The 18,522-nt window shown below is 33.9% G+C and overlaps 2 protein-coding genes across 2 annotated transcripts in view; one reads left to right on the top strand and one right to left on the bottom strand.

Moving 5' to 3' along the window:
* The window catches only part of LOC128178824 (autophagy-related protein 2 homolog B-like), a 59,036-nt gene that overhangs the window by 1,457 nt on the left and 39,057 nt on the right, over positions 1-18,522 (top strand). The window contains exons 4-12 of the mRNA XM_052846186.1: positions 670-772; positions 1,062-1,254; positions 1,773-1,937; positions 4,714-4,810; positions 5,191-5,367; positions 5,652-5,750; positions 7,476-7,517; positions 13,838-14,105; positions 14,547-14,697. Of these exons, the coding sequence (XP_052702146.1) occupies positions 670-772; positions 1,062-1,254; positions 1,773-1,937; positions 4,714-4,810; positions 5,191-5,367; positions 5,652-5,750; positions 7,476-7,517; positions 13,838-14,105; positions 14,547-14,697 (1,295 nt within the window). The remainder of the gene's footprint in view (positions 1-669; positions 773-1,061; positions 1,255-1,772; positions 1,938-4,713; positions 4,811-5,190; positions 5,368-5,651; positions 5,751-7,475; positions 7,518-13,837; positions 14,106-14,546; positions 14,698-18,522) is intronic.
* On the bottom strand, positions 9,974-12,652 carry LOC128178826 (neuropeptides capa receptor-like). Its single transcript, XM_052846189.1, has one exon. It carries the CDS (start codon positions 11,764-11,766, stop codon positions 10,717-10,719), a length of 1,050 nt encoding a protein of 349 aa, XP_052702149.1. The 5' UTR covers positions 11,767-12,652; the 3' UTR covers positions 9,974-10,716.

Genomic DNA, 18,522 nt, shown 5'->3' on the forward strand with positions numbered 1-18,522 from the left:
GTAAAATAACCATAATTAGCTTAGACAGAATTTTAATTAATCTGCTTTATAAAGGACATTTTGTGTGCTTTGTGACTATCAAAGTTAAATTATTACAGTTATTAAAAGTTTAACCTTTTAATGTTTGGTGATGTACCGATATGTTTAATGTTCATTGCATACAAACTGTACATTGTGCATTAAAAGATAAGATGTTATTTTCAAATTACTTGACAAAATCACAAAAGATAAGAACACATGTATAAAAATTAAACAAGGAAATACCCTTCTTTGTTGATCAAGTTTTACATTTTTTTCTCTTAGCATATTTTTGAAAATTGTAAAATCTAAACAGAGAAAAAATCTTTCATTAAAAAAGAGTGGAATGCAAGATAGGAATAACGTAAATGATTACTGGTATTTTAAATTTTATTTTGCATTTTATTCTTTTGGACGGCAAGATAGCAACACACATCTGTACACATTACAAACATTCTTCTAAAACATGAGAAGAAATAACCAGAAATTCCTGGTTGGTGTATGAAATTAAAATTCAATACAAGGAAACATTGCTGAATTGATTTGAATAAGATTTGATCAAATAATTTACGTTTCCGTGATTGATTTCAATCTCTTACAATTAGTATAAGTGCTTGCTATTTCATTCTGATTGGACATATCTATTTATAGTGCTGTGCAGGGTTAAGGTCACCTTGATTGACACAGTTGTGAGGGTGGAGCACCTCCCTGACTCAGCAGAGAAGGGCGTGGCACTTGAAATCAAAATCAAACGGTGATTATTTGATATTGTACAAGTGGAAACTTGTGTATAGATAGATAAAAGAAACTGCAATTTGTTTCATTGAGATCTCCACAAAATGAACTTCTTTCTAATTTAATCCTTTGGATATACTTATTTATGAAATGGATAAATACTTCGGATCTGTTCCCTGAAAAAAATCTTGGAACAAATGAAAAAATAAAACCATTCATTTAAAGTTTATGAATTGATTTTGTTGCTATACTAATACATGTAGGTACATATCTCTCAATACGGACAAACAGTTTTCTTTCCACTACAGAATAGAGTACTTTGACGACATGGCGAAGGAGGAGGGCAGTCCCGTGGATGATTCCTCCAGAACCACGTGGGAGCCAGCAGCCATCGCCCACAAGAACCTGCTGATAGACGGCATGCAGATTCTGTGTGACGAGTTCAGTCGCCCCACTCATCAGACCCCCTCCAGAATGTTCTCGTCTGACTCGTACCAACAGGTCTGATCTACCATGGTTATGTATCTGATGTTGGATGTATATCTATAGTTTATGCTTTGCTAAAATTCTAAATGAGGAAAGCTTATGAAATAATCTTTTAATTTAAAGTTCATGTATTTCTCTGTAAAGGAAAATTTAGATAAAGAATCTTTGAGGTTATGATGACCATGTATCCTATTATAAAAGTGTGTTCTTCTTCATATCATTATTCTTTAATTATAACACTGGTAATTAAAGGATTTCATATATTTTTTAAGCTTGTTTAATACAACATCAAAGAAATTGTAAAGCACACTCTACCTGTGTCAGTTTTTGCGCAGATTTTAATGGATGCGTATTATCTAGTATATAATGTTTCATGTGATGATACATTTGGTTGTACAGTTTACTTTAACAGTTTATCAGTATACAGAAAAAGTACAAAAATTAAGAAAAACTGTATTGGTTCATTATATCATTTTTCCATCACTCATACAAACCATTCTTTCTATCTCTATGTGTTGTTTAACTTTTTTCAGACGTTCATGTCCACTACAAGTTCCCCACCCTCTCCACTGGACAATCAAGGTGGGACAGTCCCGGTATCCGAGGTCTTCTCTGACCCGGTACAGATTGCTGGATTCACAGGAAAGTCCAGTCTGAAAGTCAAACTCAAACAGGAGGAAGGCGTGCAGGGGCCAAAGGTATATCAGTCAGTCAGCAAATTGTCCTAACTCTCTAGTTAATATCCTAGCTCTATATCACATTCAAGGTTGTCAGTAAGCCTTTTTTACTGTCAACTGATTACAAGAAGTGCACAAGTTTTGCACATATTCAAAATACCTGGTAATATAATGCACATTATTAGGGTCCACAAGTATTACATGTATATGGCTCTAAAATGAAATCGGGGATAAATAATCATGAAAAACTGAACAAGAATTTATTTATTTAAAGGAAGTGAACATGAAAAAAATAATTGTTGCTTGATAAATTTTAAAAGCCTTTTGAAACTTAAAAATGAGGTCTGTTACCTTTTTGTTTATTTCTATCAAGAGATTTTATTAATTTAACACTCTCAGTGAAAGGTTTATGGAGGTAATCCATTATTCCCCAGCATGCATTTGTTCTCTGACGTAGATAAGCCACATTGCTGCTGGTGACTGGGTCAATGTTGGAACTAGGCCAGTGTTTATGTACAGAGTTGATAAAAGTTAAGAAGAAAAAATATGCCTTGATGTGAAGAAATCTTTTGTGTATTGTCATGAGAAGACAAGGATTTAGTACATATCTATAAATGAACCTCAGTGTGTAAAAATGCAATGTGTCTTACTGACGGCAGCATCAAAGCTGCCCTCTCTTAGATGCTTAGAGATAACCCAGCAGGGAGGTAATGATTTTAACAATATGGCAGCGCTCATGGATTGCAAGAATTAGTTATTCAAAGTGGTATATCTTTTTACTGAGGAAAGCTCTGTCTAAATGGTTTTCAGATATCATTATACACATCAAACAGACAAATTTTAGCCCTTGATAATTTTTTCATGTTCACTTCCTTTAAAGATGTCCATAATTGTATATGTTATTACATACCATATACATATATATGTATATTGTTATAGTAAGTATTCCTGTTATTAGGACAAAAAATGTAAATTTCTTAAATTGTAGTTTTTAGCTCACCTGAACCGAAGGTTCAAGTGAGCTTTTCTGATCACCTGTTGTCCGTCGTCCGTCCGTCTGTAAACTTTTCACATTTTTGACTTCTTCTCTAGAACCACTGAGCCAAATTTAACCAAACTTGGTACAAAGCATCCTTATGGGAAGGGGATTCTAAATTGTTAAAATAAAATGTACAACCCTTTTTAAAAGGGAGATAATTGCGAAACTGCGAAAATTGGGTAGCTGTCTTAAAAAATCTTCTTCTTAAGAACCACTGCACCAGATATGCCAATATTTACACCAAAGCTTGTATATATAGTGAAGATTCTAAATTGTAAAAATCGCGATCCCCGGATCAATACTGGGGTCCCAAGAGGGGTTCAAAGTTGATTTAAAATGACAAATTTAACATAGAAATATATGGGGGGAAATGTTTTTAAAAATGTATTCTCAAGGACTACAGTGCTAAAATGAGTGAGATTACTGTACAAGTACCCTAAGATAGTGTAGATTCTAAATTGTGAAAACCGGGATCCCCGGACTAATACTACGTACGGCTCCAAAATATGTTCAAAGTTTAACATAGACTTATACATGTATAATGGGGAAAATGTTTTTAAACTCTTCTTTTTAAGAATTTCAGTGCTACAGTTTGTGAGATTACTATGCAATCATTCCAAGATAGTGCAGATTCTAAATTGTTTAAATCATTTTTTTATAAATAGAAGTATTCAAAAAAAAATAAAGAAAAAAGACATATCCATGATAAGTTTCTGGAAACACATGTATATGTTTATCGACTAGTTTTTTGTTTTTTGGAATTTCGATCCCGACATCAATTACTCACATATCGGGATCCAAGTGATCGGGATCAAAGATCATAAATTCAAACAACTTCAAAAAGGTGTGGATCTTAGTTTTTACGAAGTTTTGATACACAAACACACAGTTGGAATAAAAGATAAGAAATGGTTATGGAAAAAAATTAGGAATCATTAATAGACTTTATCAACTAGATATAGAATTTCCATGTTTTTTGAGTTTAGTCTATAGGACAGATGATCGATGAGAATGCAAAATCTAACATGCCGAATATCCTCATCACACCTGCAATATTTTTATTTGTTGAATCGATAAAGAAGCTTTTAATGATTGAAATATAAAACAGATGCCAATATCATCTTTTAATTATTTAACGAATATTTTTCATTTTTTTCAGTGAAATTGGGATTCTTTTTACTGCAAATGGGTATTTTAGAGCTAAAATTCAGTGTCATTTGATGTGTAAAATAACTATAAATAAAAACATGCCAAAGATAAAATTGTTTCTTCTTTTTATGTATTGTTTGATATATGGCAAAATCTTGAAATATATTAGTTTTACAATATGTATTCAGAGTCCACTTCATAATAAACGCTTTCGAAATAAAATGATACAAGGACTATTGTTCAGGTGAGCGATTTGTGGCCCATGGGCCTCTTGTCTGCTTGTGCCACAGTAAGATATTTTAAGTTATAGAAAACTGGCATTTTATTTCCTTTACAGTAAATAGCAAACATGTGTAAACCGTAGTGATGTAAAAAGGCAGTTTTATATAAATTATTTAACCTTAAAAAAAATAAGTTTGTTGAATAAATATGCTGAAAATTCAAAAGTGTCATGACATGAACAGCTTCATAATAATATTAAAAGTTGAGTAACTGGGCATACCCAAAACACATGGGGCTTTCCTGGGGAAAAAGTTACAGTAATGTGCAGATGTCTTATCTTGAATAAAACCATTTTAAGGGTCCTAGCTATAGTTTTGTATGTTCTAGGTGGAAATTGAGCTGGAAGTTGGAGGACTCCATTTGTTGCTGAGTCCCACACAGTTCCACGCTGTCCTTGACCTTGTCAATGGCTTCCTGTCGCCAAGTAAGGAACTGAATACCAGAAAACGCCTATTGTCATGCACATGTTTACATTGTTTGTGGAAATAGTTAAAAAAAAAAAATGTAGGCTGATACTTAATAGTGGGGGATTCCTTAACACAGTGTACCGGTATGTGCCAAACTAGGGATCAAACAATATCAAGTATCATATATTACAGGCCCAATGGGGTTAACCTTGCTATTTTGAATTTAATGTTAATCGACCTAAAATTTGACATATTAGATGTACTGGGCATGAAATTAAAACAACTTAATAAGTAAATATACACAATTTTTATTAGTATATATACATGTTACATGTATAGTGTGGCTCACTTTGTACCTATATAATGGAACCATGTTGATAAGTTTTCTTCTGTTTAGAATCCAGCAACGAGGGCAGGGAGCGGGCGAGGAGTAAAAGTAAGCCAATGAGTGAGGAGGATTACAGGAAGGTGGAGACGGAGTTACAGAGACAGCTCCACTCAGACCGCTTCCACCCCAGCCACATGGACACACTGACTGCCACGGATCTCCAAGACATCATGACACATTCCATTGGTAATTTGTCATTGTGAAACTGTCAACTCTTCTCTGATAAAGGAGTCTTGTAGAGGCAGATTTTCAATGTAAAATAGTCAATTTCTTAATAGAGAAAGATTCGGTGAGATCTTTAACCAAGAACCACTCAGGGATTTATTAGTGACTCTCAAGTGGGAATTTTAACTGAGCAATCTAAGCTTCATGTCATCTGATTCATTATTTACATATCATTTCTTTTAGCTGATCATTTTTAATGATGTTGATCATTTGATTTAACATTGACATCACATTTCTTTTTGTAGGGGATGAGCAGTATTTTTCACTGGCTCCTGACCCAATGGAATCATCAGTCAACAGTAACTTTAGCTTGGCTTCAGGCAGATCTGGAAGCACTGTAACCAGTAAGTAAAGAAATATCCACTCCCCTTAACACACACATTTTGTTAATTGGTTGTAGCGATGGTAATGAAAAAGATAAGCTTCTCGAGAAGAGCAATATTCACCATGTCTTTTACCCTCTGTGAATATTATCAATATCTTTACCTTACCTTTTTCCCTCTGTGAATATTATACATATCTTTACTTTACCTTTTTCCCTCTGTGAATATTATCAATATCTTTACCTTACCTTTTTCCCTCTGTGAATATTATCCATACCTTTACCTTACCTTTTTCCCTCTGTGAATATTATCAATATCTTTACCTTACCTTTTTCCCTCTGTGAATATTATCCATACCTTTACCTTACCTTTTTCCCTCTGTGAATATTATCAATATCTTTACCTTACCTTTTTCCCTCTGTGAATATTATACATATCTTTACTTTACCTTTTTCCCTCTGTGAATATTATCCATATCTTTACCTTACCTTTTTCCCTCAGTGAATATTATCCATATCTCGGGCAGCTACCAGTAAACCAAGATATTATCTGGATAATGTAGTAGTTTTTAGCTCACCTGGGGCATCTGTCCGTCTGTAAACTTTTTACTTTTATGACTTCTTCTCCAGAACCACTGGGCCAATTTTAACCAAACTTGGCACAAAACATTATTGAGGTGAAGGTTTGGTTAAAAATAAAGGGCTATGCTCCTTTTGAAGGAGAGATGATTAAGAATTAAAAAAAAATTGTTGGTATTTTTTGAAAATCTTCTCAAAAAATTTACTTGCCAGAAAAGCTGTAATTTGTATGGAAGCATCCTCAGATAAAGTAGATTCAAGTTTGTTCAAATCATGTTCCCTCGGGTAGGGTTTGGCCACAATGGAGAGTCAAATTTTTACATAGGAATATATTGGGAAAAATCTTTAAGAAGCTTCTCTTTAAAAACAAATAGGCCAGACAAGCTGTAACGTGTGTGGAAGCATGTATAGGTAATTTATATTTAAGTTTATTTAAATCAAGATCCCAGAAGCTAGGGGGCCACAATAGGGGTCAAATTATTACATAGGAATATATAGAGAAATATCTTTAAAAATCTTTAAATCATTTTCTCAAAAACCAATTGTTTAGAAAAGCTGTAACTTGTGTGGAAGCATTCTCAGGTAATATTGATTCAAGTTTGTTCAAATCATGATCCCCAGGGATAGAATGAGGACACAATGGGAAGGGGGTTGGTGAATTATAACATAAAAAATGAATTTGATGATTCTCAAAAACTCAAATGTTACGATTTATGGTATTATTCATACGTTAGCATCTTGACATTTGTTGATTCTCAGGTGTTTATACTGTGGCACCTGCAATTTTGCGACACACAAGGGGTTCATGGTTTGATGTAGGGTTATATTGTTATGAACATTTGTTTAAGATCTTCTTGAGAAATGCATTGCTCAATATTTGATGTGACTTTAAAATCATCCAGTTATTGTTTATTATGGTTATTGTTGCTCAGACAAGCGATGTGGCATATGGGCCTCTTGTTTGAAATTGATATTCTATTGTGGTATTAACTTTTTTGAGGTTGATATCTGAAGTACATTTGAAAGTGACCTTCTTTTGGGTGACTTAAGAATCTTGTGTAGTGATCAATCTATAGAAGTAGATCAAAGGATCTGATTAAATGAAATTTTACTTTGGGTTCTTCACTATTTTTTCGATCTGTTTTAATAATGATTTTATTTATCGCAGCCACACGATCAGGGCCAAGAAAAGATGGGAAAGCTGCAAAAGGTGAGTACAACTGACTCAACATCCAATATCCATTTATAAATGTATGAATTTTTGCTTTTATTTTATGACTCCAACTTAATTATACATGTTGTACAATGGAACTGAAATTTTACAAATTCAATATATAATACACTGTAGAGCAATTCCTTTTAGCTCATCTGAGCCAAAGGCTCAAGTGAGCTTTTCTAATCAAAATTTACCCGATGTCTGTCATCGTTGTCATTGTTGTCATCATCATTGGCACCATACGCTTTGCTTTTTTCATCCACTTCTCCAGACCAATTGTGCCAATTTTATCCAAACTTGGCAAAAAACACCCTTGGGGAATATTTCAAAAATTTTCTTCAGAACCACTGATCCAATATGAACTTCAACTTATTAATTAAAATCACTCATAGGGGAAGGACTTTGAAGTTTGTTCAAATAAAGGACCATTTGCTCTTCAAAGGGGAGATAATCAGGTAATACTGAAAATTGTTCGGTGTTTAAAAATTTTTCTTCCCTAGAACCATTGGATCAGTTTCAACCACACTTGGCACAAAGTATCCTTGGGGTGAACTTTCAAGCTTGCTCAAATCAAGGGCCAGTTCCCCTTCAAAGGGGAGATAATTAAAAGGGAGTAAAGATTCGGTGAGGAAATTCAGAAATTTTCTTCTCCAGAACCAAAATGCCGGTAATAATGTTTTATCAGACTGGATAATTTGGCTTTGATTCGAAACACTGCTGCTAGCTGATTATGGTTATGACCATTCTTTGCATTGTATACTAGTAGCAATAAACCGCATGCATGTTGTGTCAGTGTGCATTATAAATGAAACTGAATAATTATAGTCCCACTCTACAGGAGAGGGGTGTATACTGTGTTACCCTTGTCTGTCTGTCCGTAACAAAAATTTCCATCACATTTTTCTGAGCAACTATTTATCACAGGTGCTTGAAATTTTAACACACTGTTTGTTAAGACTTGGCATATGGTGGGATCCATTTTTGTACCAATCAAACATCAACTTCCTATTAAATGATGACTGTTTATTTTTTGGCCTAAATTTTCAAACAGATATTCGTCAAAGATTTCTTAGCAACTATTCATTGCAGATGCTTAAAATTTTAACACACTCTTTGTTTAGTCATGCTTTTTGATGGGTTTTATTCTGAACCAATCAGATTTCAAATTATCTGTTTCAACAGATGTCAATTTTACTTATTTTTGTATATTCACGTCAGAGTGGGGGTATTACTAGTGAGCATTGGCTCACAGATTTCTTGTTATAAAAGGTCTGCAGGTCTCTTTTTACCAAAAGTTCACAATTTTTAGCCCCTAGAGGGGTATCTAGAGGTAGGGTACAGATAACTCTAGATTCTTCTGACTCATGCTATATACACCCTCCTCGGAGGCTCCACATTCCTATTAATGAATTGATGTTTGCAAAAGTCAAATAAAAGTGGGACCATGTCAACACACTTTGAAATTTTTTTCAAAGTGTGTTAATATCATTGATATTTACACACTTTTTAAAAAAATATTGTGCAGGGTTTGTTTGAAATGCTTTCAATTAAATTTTTTCCTTTTGACAATTTACTCATTAAGTACAAATGAAGATTTTAATTATCCAAATATGACATAAACTGCATCCTTCCTTTTTTTTCATTGTTTTACATTGTGTATGCAGCAAAAATACTTCTTTAGAATGATCTCTAATCTGGTTCAATGCATTAAGATGTACCAGCTAGGAATGAAAATGATTTATAAAATGGAGGACAATGTACATGTATTATAATAACATTTCAGTTGGCTTCAATTGCTTTTGCTTATAAACAAACATGATGTGAAAAAGTGTATGCTATTTATGTTTATCAAACACAATATGATCTTTTAGAATATCATTGCAAGAAAACAAAACATAACCTAATGCGTAATTTTTAGCTGATAATAATTTAAGGTTGTATAGGACACTTCCATATTGTGACTTATTGTTTATCGAAATAAACAAGAAAAACAAGAATCTATTACATATTTTACATTTTTTGCTGTACTTGATTTAGCGGAATCTGTTTTCCACCAAAAACATTAAATAGAATACAAAGCCAAATATAATACTTTTACAGTAGTCAGTAGGTCCTTATGTACACTCAATAGATCCCAAGATGTGCACTATTCATGCCATTCTAGGATCTTGCAAGATTTGGTGGGTTAGAATGAAATCGTAAACTACACGATGTTACACTGTTTTTAAACAGCAAAAAATCTTTCACAAGATGACATTTTTTATTGCACTGCCTGCTCTGTCAGTCTGTCTGTCTGTCTGTCTGTCTGTCTCTCTCTCTCTCTCTCTCTCTCTCTCTCTCTCTCTCTCTCTCTCTCTCTCTCTCTCTCTCTCTCTCTCTCTCTGTATATGGCACTTGAAATGTTTCAATCTTTAGCCTTCTCATGAGAAAGGATTACATTTTACATTTACCAAAAAATACTTTAAGCAAACTTGCAGTTCACATACATTTATTAAATCAACAGTCTATCTGTACAACAAAATCACTTACAAATGACAGACAACAGGCATCAGTCTATGGCCCTTTCATTTCAAGGAACATGGCAAAGGAAACATTGCAAAAAACTCTTTGAAAAAGTTCTGCATTAATCAAAATATTTACAGTAGCTGATATAATACATTAGATGATAAAAAATAATCTACTTTAAACACTGCATCGTTTCATTGTTATTGTATTTGATTAATATTTTATTTGGGAGGAGAAGGTTAATATTTATTTACAGATGATTAAATCACATTTACAAAACTTATTAATATCAAACCTTGCATACAAGATAACTTGACATTATAAGAAAACATATACTTAGTAGTAATCTGTAACTTAACAATGAAGTAATTCCACTCATGGTTAATTGCATGATCTTTTGCCTTTTCATTTGCCTATAAATAAAATACATGTAAACAATTCAATAAAAAATTCATATACTTTGTATATGTACTTTTCAACAGTGCTTCCTTATAGAATAGAAATATGTGCTTATTAAGCACTTAAATCAAAAGTGTTTTGTCTTCTCATGAAGATTATTATCAGAATAAACAAATATGACATGTGTACAACACAAAAATTAACAAGAAATTGATACAAATGCATGACAAATTACATGGGAGATAAAATAGCAATACCCAAATTGACACCAATATTAGCAATCTAAATTTTAACAAAGCATTTCTTTAAACAAATCTCTAAACCTATTGTCACTAAAGAAGTAGACAAAAGGATTCAGAATGCTATTAATTGCACCAAAATGTGCAAGCACACCAAACAAAACATAGGTGGATCTATCAATAGCAATGTAAGGGTCGTAATAATTCTTATACGCAACCAATGTGTTTATCGTGACAAGAGGGAAGTAGCTGACAATGAGAAGAACCGTTATGATGCAGAACGTAAGTGTTATTTTGACGTTGTCATCTTTCGCAGCTCGCCGAGCAGCTTTGCCTTCTTTTGAAGTTGCATCCTGATTCTTATTACCAAAATTTTGACCATCTCTTAATTTTTTTCTTGCCGCTTTTTGAGCCAGAATTGTCTTCCAAATGATTACCTGGAGGCATACTACAATAATGGCTAAGAGAACAGATGTTGTGAGGTTGGAAAGGTTGTAAATAAATGGCCAAACCTTGCGTTCACCTACGTTTCCAATCATACATTGGGAAATGGTACGTCCTTCCATTTTCGTGTACCAGTTGCCAACCATAAATGGAAATGGGAGACCAGACATGCATGCAAAACCAAAACAAGCAAGACAGATGCGTTTTGCGAAAGAAACGGACATCTGGGACTTCAATGGATGGCATATCTTCCGGTATCTCTCGATTGCAATGACGAAAATGATGCAGTAAGATGTAGTGCTCACAATGTAAGCGGTGAAGTAGGTAACTCTGCATTCTATGTCACTGGTATCGTATGATGGAAACCACAGCTGTTCTACCTCTTTCATGAGATGCGCAAAAGAGGTGCTTAGATCAAAATAAGCCAAAATAAAGACAAAGATTTTGTACGTAGAATCGTATTGAATTTTACGAAAAATGTTCAGGACTAAAGAATTTCCTACTATTCCTACAACACATAGAAATAGAATGAATATCCCCAAAGGCAGGCGATTCATCCTTTCTTTGACAATCTCGGGATGCGTCACTACAGAAGCATTTTGACCCATGATGTTCTTCACAGTTTGAATTCCTTTGTGCTCGTTAGTTAGAGACATTGTTATTTATACCAGTAAGTTGGTCACAAGTGCATGTCAATATAATGTAATTTCATAAACTGGAGATTCTTTTATCGTTGATAACTCTTTTTAGTATCTGCTAATGATACTTTTTTTCCATATTTATAAGAACTACTTAAGGTTAATGGTTTATTTATTTTCTTTATACATGAAAGCAATCCAGATCCTCTCCTTTCATATTGGAGTAATGAATTAAAAAAGCAAACTTGCACAGCAATATACTTACCATCATGTAAAGAGACAAAACCCTTAATGAGGAAAAGTTGCATTAGCGGCCAGAAAATGGTAGAATCTTTTGTCAGCAAATTATACACCATGCTCATTTACGACTACCGGTATGAGCTCCCTCGCAGTTAAATTTTATGGTACTTCTCTCCTTTGCATGCAATGCTAAAGTGTAGAGATAAGTAATTATGTACCACATGCATGTCGAAGATTTCCATCTCAGAAACTTACCATTCTGTAGTCTATGCTATCTTCTTAACCAATGCTTTTCAAGTTTTTAGGTTACCTGAAAATTAATTTGAACCATTTGAATTTGCCCAGTCTTAAATTTGCTCACCTACAACGAGAGCAGAAGTGGCAAAAATAAAACAAGGGGGAATATTTCTCTGTTTACAGTAAATTAAATCTTAAGAAATCTTTTTCTTTACTCCCATAAATATTTGAAAAAATAAATGAATTCATGGTTATGATGTCCATAAAGCCCTATTCCATAAATGTGAAATTCCAGACTCCTCAGGGTCAAGGGTTCAGGCCCCAGGGTTGGGGGAATATGGCCAAGCAATAAAAAATTAATTAAATCTTAGAAAATCTTCTTTTCACATCCATAATAGTGGAAGATAAACTTAATGCATGGTTATGATTTTCATGAAGCTTTCTACCTAAAATGTGAAAATTATAAATCCTTGAACAGGGTTCAGGACTCTTGGTTACAAGATGGCCACATATTAAAAATATATTGATTTAATATTTTCTTCTGTATTATCACAATCGTGGGAGATAAACTAATTGATTAATATTATGATGTTCATAATGTCCTTTACGTCCTTTTCTTATTAAGGTGGTATGGGACACTTGTCGATTCTGGAGTGGATGAAAGAACATTATAATCAACTTTCACCATTTGACCTCCTTCCTACAACCATCCAAAAAAAATTGTACATTTGGGTACAACACACATAAACAGTCATTACATAAAGTGGGCTCAATTACAAATGACAGATGATTCTGAGATAGGTCTTAGCAATATTACTGGACATTACATGCATTTTTTTTAACATTCATTATTTGACAAGTCCCTTAACCCAGAACTTTCAGTTTCGGGTAAATTTTACAAAGGTGGAGCAAATAAATAGCGTGCATGTAGTTTCAAAATACAAAGTTCGTTGTTGATCGGTCATATGAAGATTGTCTGTCATAATTTGACCACAGATTGTTATTGCTTACATCAGGCACTGTTTCTAAATTGTAGATACAATATATTTCTCTCAAAGTAGCAGATAAGTGACCTGAAACATTTTCTTTTATGTACCGGTATATGTAAACGGCAGCTTACCCGGTATTTAGAATATCATACATAATCTGAAGCATTTATCTTTCGGTTGTTTAAGGGTCAAAATAAATTTGTCTATTAATATCATAGGATATGTTAATTTGAGTGTACTAGAAGATACACTTTACAAAGAATAACAGAGATGTATGAAATTGTTACTGGGTATATGTTATTAGTGTTACATATATCATGATTCTAGGCAGGGTTCAAGAAGTACTGTAGAAAGTCTTTTTTGGGGGTTTTGATTTGCCCCTGGAGCTAGGTATAGATATTCCTCCTATCCTTTGACCCCTTGCACCCCCCCCCCCCCCCAAACCGTTTTGAGACTCCCTGACAGGTCCATCTAAGGGCTATTGTACTCAGGTGACTGTCATGGCCTTTGGGCCTCTTGTTTAAATGAAGGGCCATACTCTCTTTCAAGGATTTAGTTATGGTATGATAATATATATTTATTACAGATTGTACAAAGTGATTTAAATTTATTTTGTTTTTTAGATTCTATTCAGCGTTTCCTGGACGACCCTTCAGCAGAGCTTTGTAGGTATCACCTAAGGGCAGTCTTCTTCTCTGTTGCTCTTCTCCACGAAAACCCGTCCCAGAAAGTGGACCTATCTTCCAGTGCCAAAGCCAACAACAAAAATCAGATGAAGGACATTGCAGCCCAATATTTCAAGAAGATGCACTCGTTCAGTGCGGCGAGTGGAGGAGAGGTGAAGGCCTTACGTGCTGCCTTCGCAGAGGCATTGCCTCAGGACCATCTCAGGTTTGTTACCTCGACGCATTTATGATATGTAATGTTTGATGAACTAGTTGATAAAAAATATAGAAAGGTTTAGAACCTAAATATGGCCCTTTTTAAAGGACTCTGCAATTTTTTTACACTGCAGAATTTCACATGATGATGACAATTCTGTTTAATCTTTATACTTAATATTAGAAATTGTATGAAAAGGAATGACTATATAATAGCATAGTATTTATACTCATTTAAACTGGATTGGAACAGTTTTTGCCCTTTTTAGCTATTTTTAATTTTGTATTTATAAACAAGACAACCATGTTTTTAAAAAACACTTTGTGCTGATTTGAGAAGCTGATGCAATGTGTGTAGAGTTCCATTATTTAGAGCTTTGCCAAAGTGGTGATCAATGCTTTTTAAATTAAAACTTTTTAAATGCAACTGCATGGACGTTGATTTTTAAAGGTTGATAGGTAAACCGGTGAATATAGAGATTGTTGAGAGAACAGCCCCTACCCACCATTGTTTGACGGTAGACGTAACTGCTGGTTTTCTAGATGTGGTAGAATGTCTGTTCAACAGAACTCTTCAGACTATTGAGCCAGACTACACCGAGGTAAGAGTTGTATTGAGCCAGATTCAACCATTTATTTCCCATGTAAAATCACAAATCTTCATCATTCCTTTGAATGCCAGGGTTTTTAACCCCACACAACAAGTGAGGAGGGTATACTGGTAATGTTTTTTGTCCCATCAGTTTGTCAGTCAGTCTTGTTTATTGTCAGTGCAACTACCATTGACTGCTGCACAGAATTTCTTAAAACTTTGTAGGTAGTTAGGACAATGTGTAGATGTGAATATTGCTGGAAAATCCAATTCCTCTATATTTCTGGGAATTTCTGCCCTTTTGAACTTAAAATTTTAGCCATATATTGAATACAGTAAAACATTGTTATAGCGAACAATATAATGAATTGACGCTTACAGCGAAGTGACTTTCATTCCCTATAGTAACTTTATTTCATGTAAACTTGACTGATATAATGAATTACAAATGTATAACAAAGCCAAACTGCCCTTCCTGCCATTTCATTATTGGCGTGTTTTACTGTATAGTATTGGACAGTTTGTCAGTGTAACTTGATCCTCTTGGACTGTTGCATAGAATTTTGTAAAACTTTGTAGGTATTTAGGATCCAATGTGTAGATGTGAATATTGCTAGAAAATTTTGATTCTTATTTTCCTGGGAAATTTGGCCCTTTTAGGCTTGGGATTTTTGCCATATATTGAATATAAAAAGAAAGAGCGCAACTCCTCTGAAACTGCTGCAGAAAAGTTCATGTATTAAGTGTGCAATGTGTAGATGTGCATACAGTAAAACTTGTTGAATGCGGATGTTGTACATTCTGGCATGTTGTCCAATCTGGCGAAATTATTCAGTCCTTTGAAATTTTTCTTATCATTTTATGTTTAAAACGTGTTGTGCAATCCGGATCTTGTCTATTCTGTAAACCAGTCGCGATGAAAAGAACTGACTGCTTATGATTAGTGAGAGCTATTTCCCGTAATCCAGCCAGTTATCGATCAGCCTTATCATGTGGGGTAATTACTGCTCAATTATCGATCAATTTTACAGTCCTTGCTATTGATTTATGTATTTGATATTAAAAAATACTTTTCCCGAAAACCATAGACCGAAAACCAAGTGTCTATAAAGTAATACAGTTACTATCTACTTCTAATACTAAATAACTATGTAATTAAGGGAAATATTTATATTATGCAAACAAGCATCGAACTCTTAATGTGAATAATCAAAACTGATTATAACATGTACACTTAAATTTGTATGGCTTATTGTACAGTATTTAATATGTAATATGTTCACATGTATAACCTATGAGATATTTGTCTCTTTGAACAAAGAACTTGAACTTGAACTTGATTTAAACAACAGTGAATATAAATCCAAACATGATTCTGGATACCGCGGAAGTAACACTGCCGATAACGTATGTACATGTAATGCACGTTGTATGGTTACACTTACAGAGTTACATTTTATTCTGTCAAAATGCCACATTCTTAAAGTTTATTAATTCCTGTGTATTTGGATATCCATTGTTCCCTGCACCAAAACAGTTCTCGCCATTACGTAATCTAATCAGCCACCTGTTGACTTGTCGCAATTAACTTGTGATACCCATATGATTTCCTTAGTGTATGCCATTACGATTGTGAACCCTACCCATATTAAACGGATCTTTTCAGTACTTTTGTGATTTTCATAATTTATAATAAATATATGTTTCTATCTTTGCATTAAACTCTTCCCTGTTTTAAGGTCAGCTGAGTAAACTCAGGTGACCTATTGCTATCCGTTTTCGTCCGTCGTGGTGCGACATGCGTCGTGCGTTCACAATTTTCATTATTAAACTTTTCTTAAAAACTACAAGGCCAATTGTTACCATTTTTGGTATGAGGCATTTCTATTGTAAGAGGAATCTAAATTGTGAAATTCGTAGCTCTACCACCCCCGGGGCACCAAAAGTAGAGCCAAATATGCAAAAAAAGCCAAATTTTCAAAAATCTTCTTCTCTACTCCCACGCGTGTGAGGAAAAAACTGGTTGCATGGTTATGATGTCCATGAGGCCCTCTACCAAATTTATGGCCCCTGGGTCAGGGGTTCTGGCTCTAGGGTTGGGTCAATATGGCCATATGGTAAAAATGTATTAAATCTTAGAAAATCTTCTTCTCTACTCCCATATATATTTGTTAAAAACTAAATGCATGGTTATGATGTCCATGAAGCCCTCTACCAAAATTTTAAAATTCATGGCCCCTGGGTCATGGGTTCAGGCTCTAGGATGGGGCCAATATGACCATGTAGTAAAAATGTATTAAATCTTAGAAAATGTTCTTCTCTACTCCTATATATATATGTTAAAAACTAAATGCATGATTATGATGTCCATGAAGCCCTCTACCAAAATTGTGAAATTCATAGCCCCTGGGTCAGGGGTTCAGGACATGGGTGGGGGGAGGGAATATGGCAATATAGTGTTAATGCATATAATGTTTTAAAATCTTCTCTATTCTCACACATTTGTATGAAAAACTGACTTCATAATTATGTTTACCAGGAAGCCCTCAACTAAAATTTTAAATTTCATGTCCCCTGGAGTATGGGTTTTTACTCTAGGGCAGGGCCAAAATGAATGTATAGGTGTTAATGCATGTAATGTTTGAAAATTATCTTCTTTACTCCCACACAACTGAAAGGAAAACTGAATTGATGATTTTGTAGACCAGATCTTTAAGTTTTTTGCCAAAATTATAGGTTCACAGTTCTTTTTTAAAGATTTCAGGCAGGGAGGTGGTTGTCATTACAAATTTATAATTTTTCTACTCCAGAATGAAACCCAATTAAATGAATATATGAGACTCGTTGACAAGTTTGTGTATGGGTTATATGCTACTCAGGTGACCGTTAAGGCCTATTGGCCTTTTGTTCATAATACAGCCAAATACAACCAAAACAGTTCTCGCCATTACGTAAACACTTTGACTTGCCGCATGGTCATTGTTTGTTTAAAGTGGTATGGGACATCTCTATGTTGTGATTTTTATTGAAATAAACAATAAAATCGTGTGTAATTTAAAAATAGTTACTCTCCCAAAATTGTCACCTTACAGCTTAGTGCAGTGGGTCAGAGGGTTCACAATGAATCTGCAAGTCATGAGTTTGAATACTGCTGGGGATTTTAAAATTTTCAACTTTCAAAAAATTTTTAAAACATATTTTTGGTTAGATATTGTGAAATTTAAAAAATCTAAACCAGTGAAAGTATTTTTATAATAATGTACTTTAATCCACATTAATGTCAACGGATGTCCCATACCACCTTAACGATTTCCGGTGAATCATACACTTGTCTCGTGTCTGATTTCTTAGGTTAATCAAGTGTTTGAAAATTTATCAATATATAATTATGATAGTTTGATTGAAAAAGTATTTCTATTGTACGTTTTCCGTTATGCAATAATTGTTTTCCAAATCAAAAATAAAAAAGAAAATCGGCATGGTATTCACGACGAGGAGGTCTAATATATTTCAGAAGAATTAAAAATGTTGCAAGAATAGATGATCAAGAGCTACTGCATTAAATACTACAATTAATATGCAAAAATGTCCACCAAACCGGATGTTGCCTGATCCCGCCAAATTTTTCAGAACCACCCTCTGCCGAATTAGTCAAGTTTTACTGTATAACCAGGAAATTTGAGAAACATTGTTGGTACATGTATTTAGAATGCAGTTTGTGCATGTGAATATTATCAGGAAATTTCAATTATTTTTCTGTAAATTTTTGCTCTTTAGTTGTTGTTAAAGACAAAAGTATAGAATGATGTGCATACCAGGTATTTGCAGAATCTTT

This window comes from Crassostrea angulata, chromosome 3 (assembly GCF_025612915.1).
Source record: "Crassostrea angulata isolate pt1a10 chromosome 3, ASM2561291v2, whole genome shotgun sequence".
NCBI classification, from domain to species: domain Eukaryota; kingdom Metazoa; phylum Mollusca; class Bivalvia; order Ostreida; family Ostreidae; genus Magallana; species Magallana angulata.

Coding starts and splice junctions, on each gene's coding strand:
- LOC128178826 (XM_052846189.1), bottom strand. CDS start 11,766: ATGTCTCTAACTAACGAGCACAAAGGAATTCAAACTGTGAAGAACATC.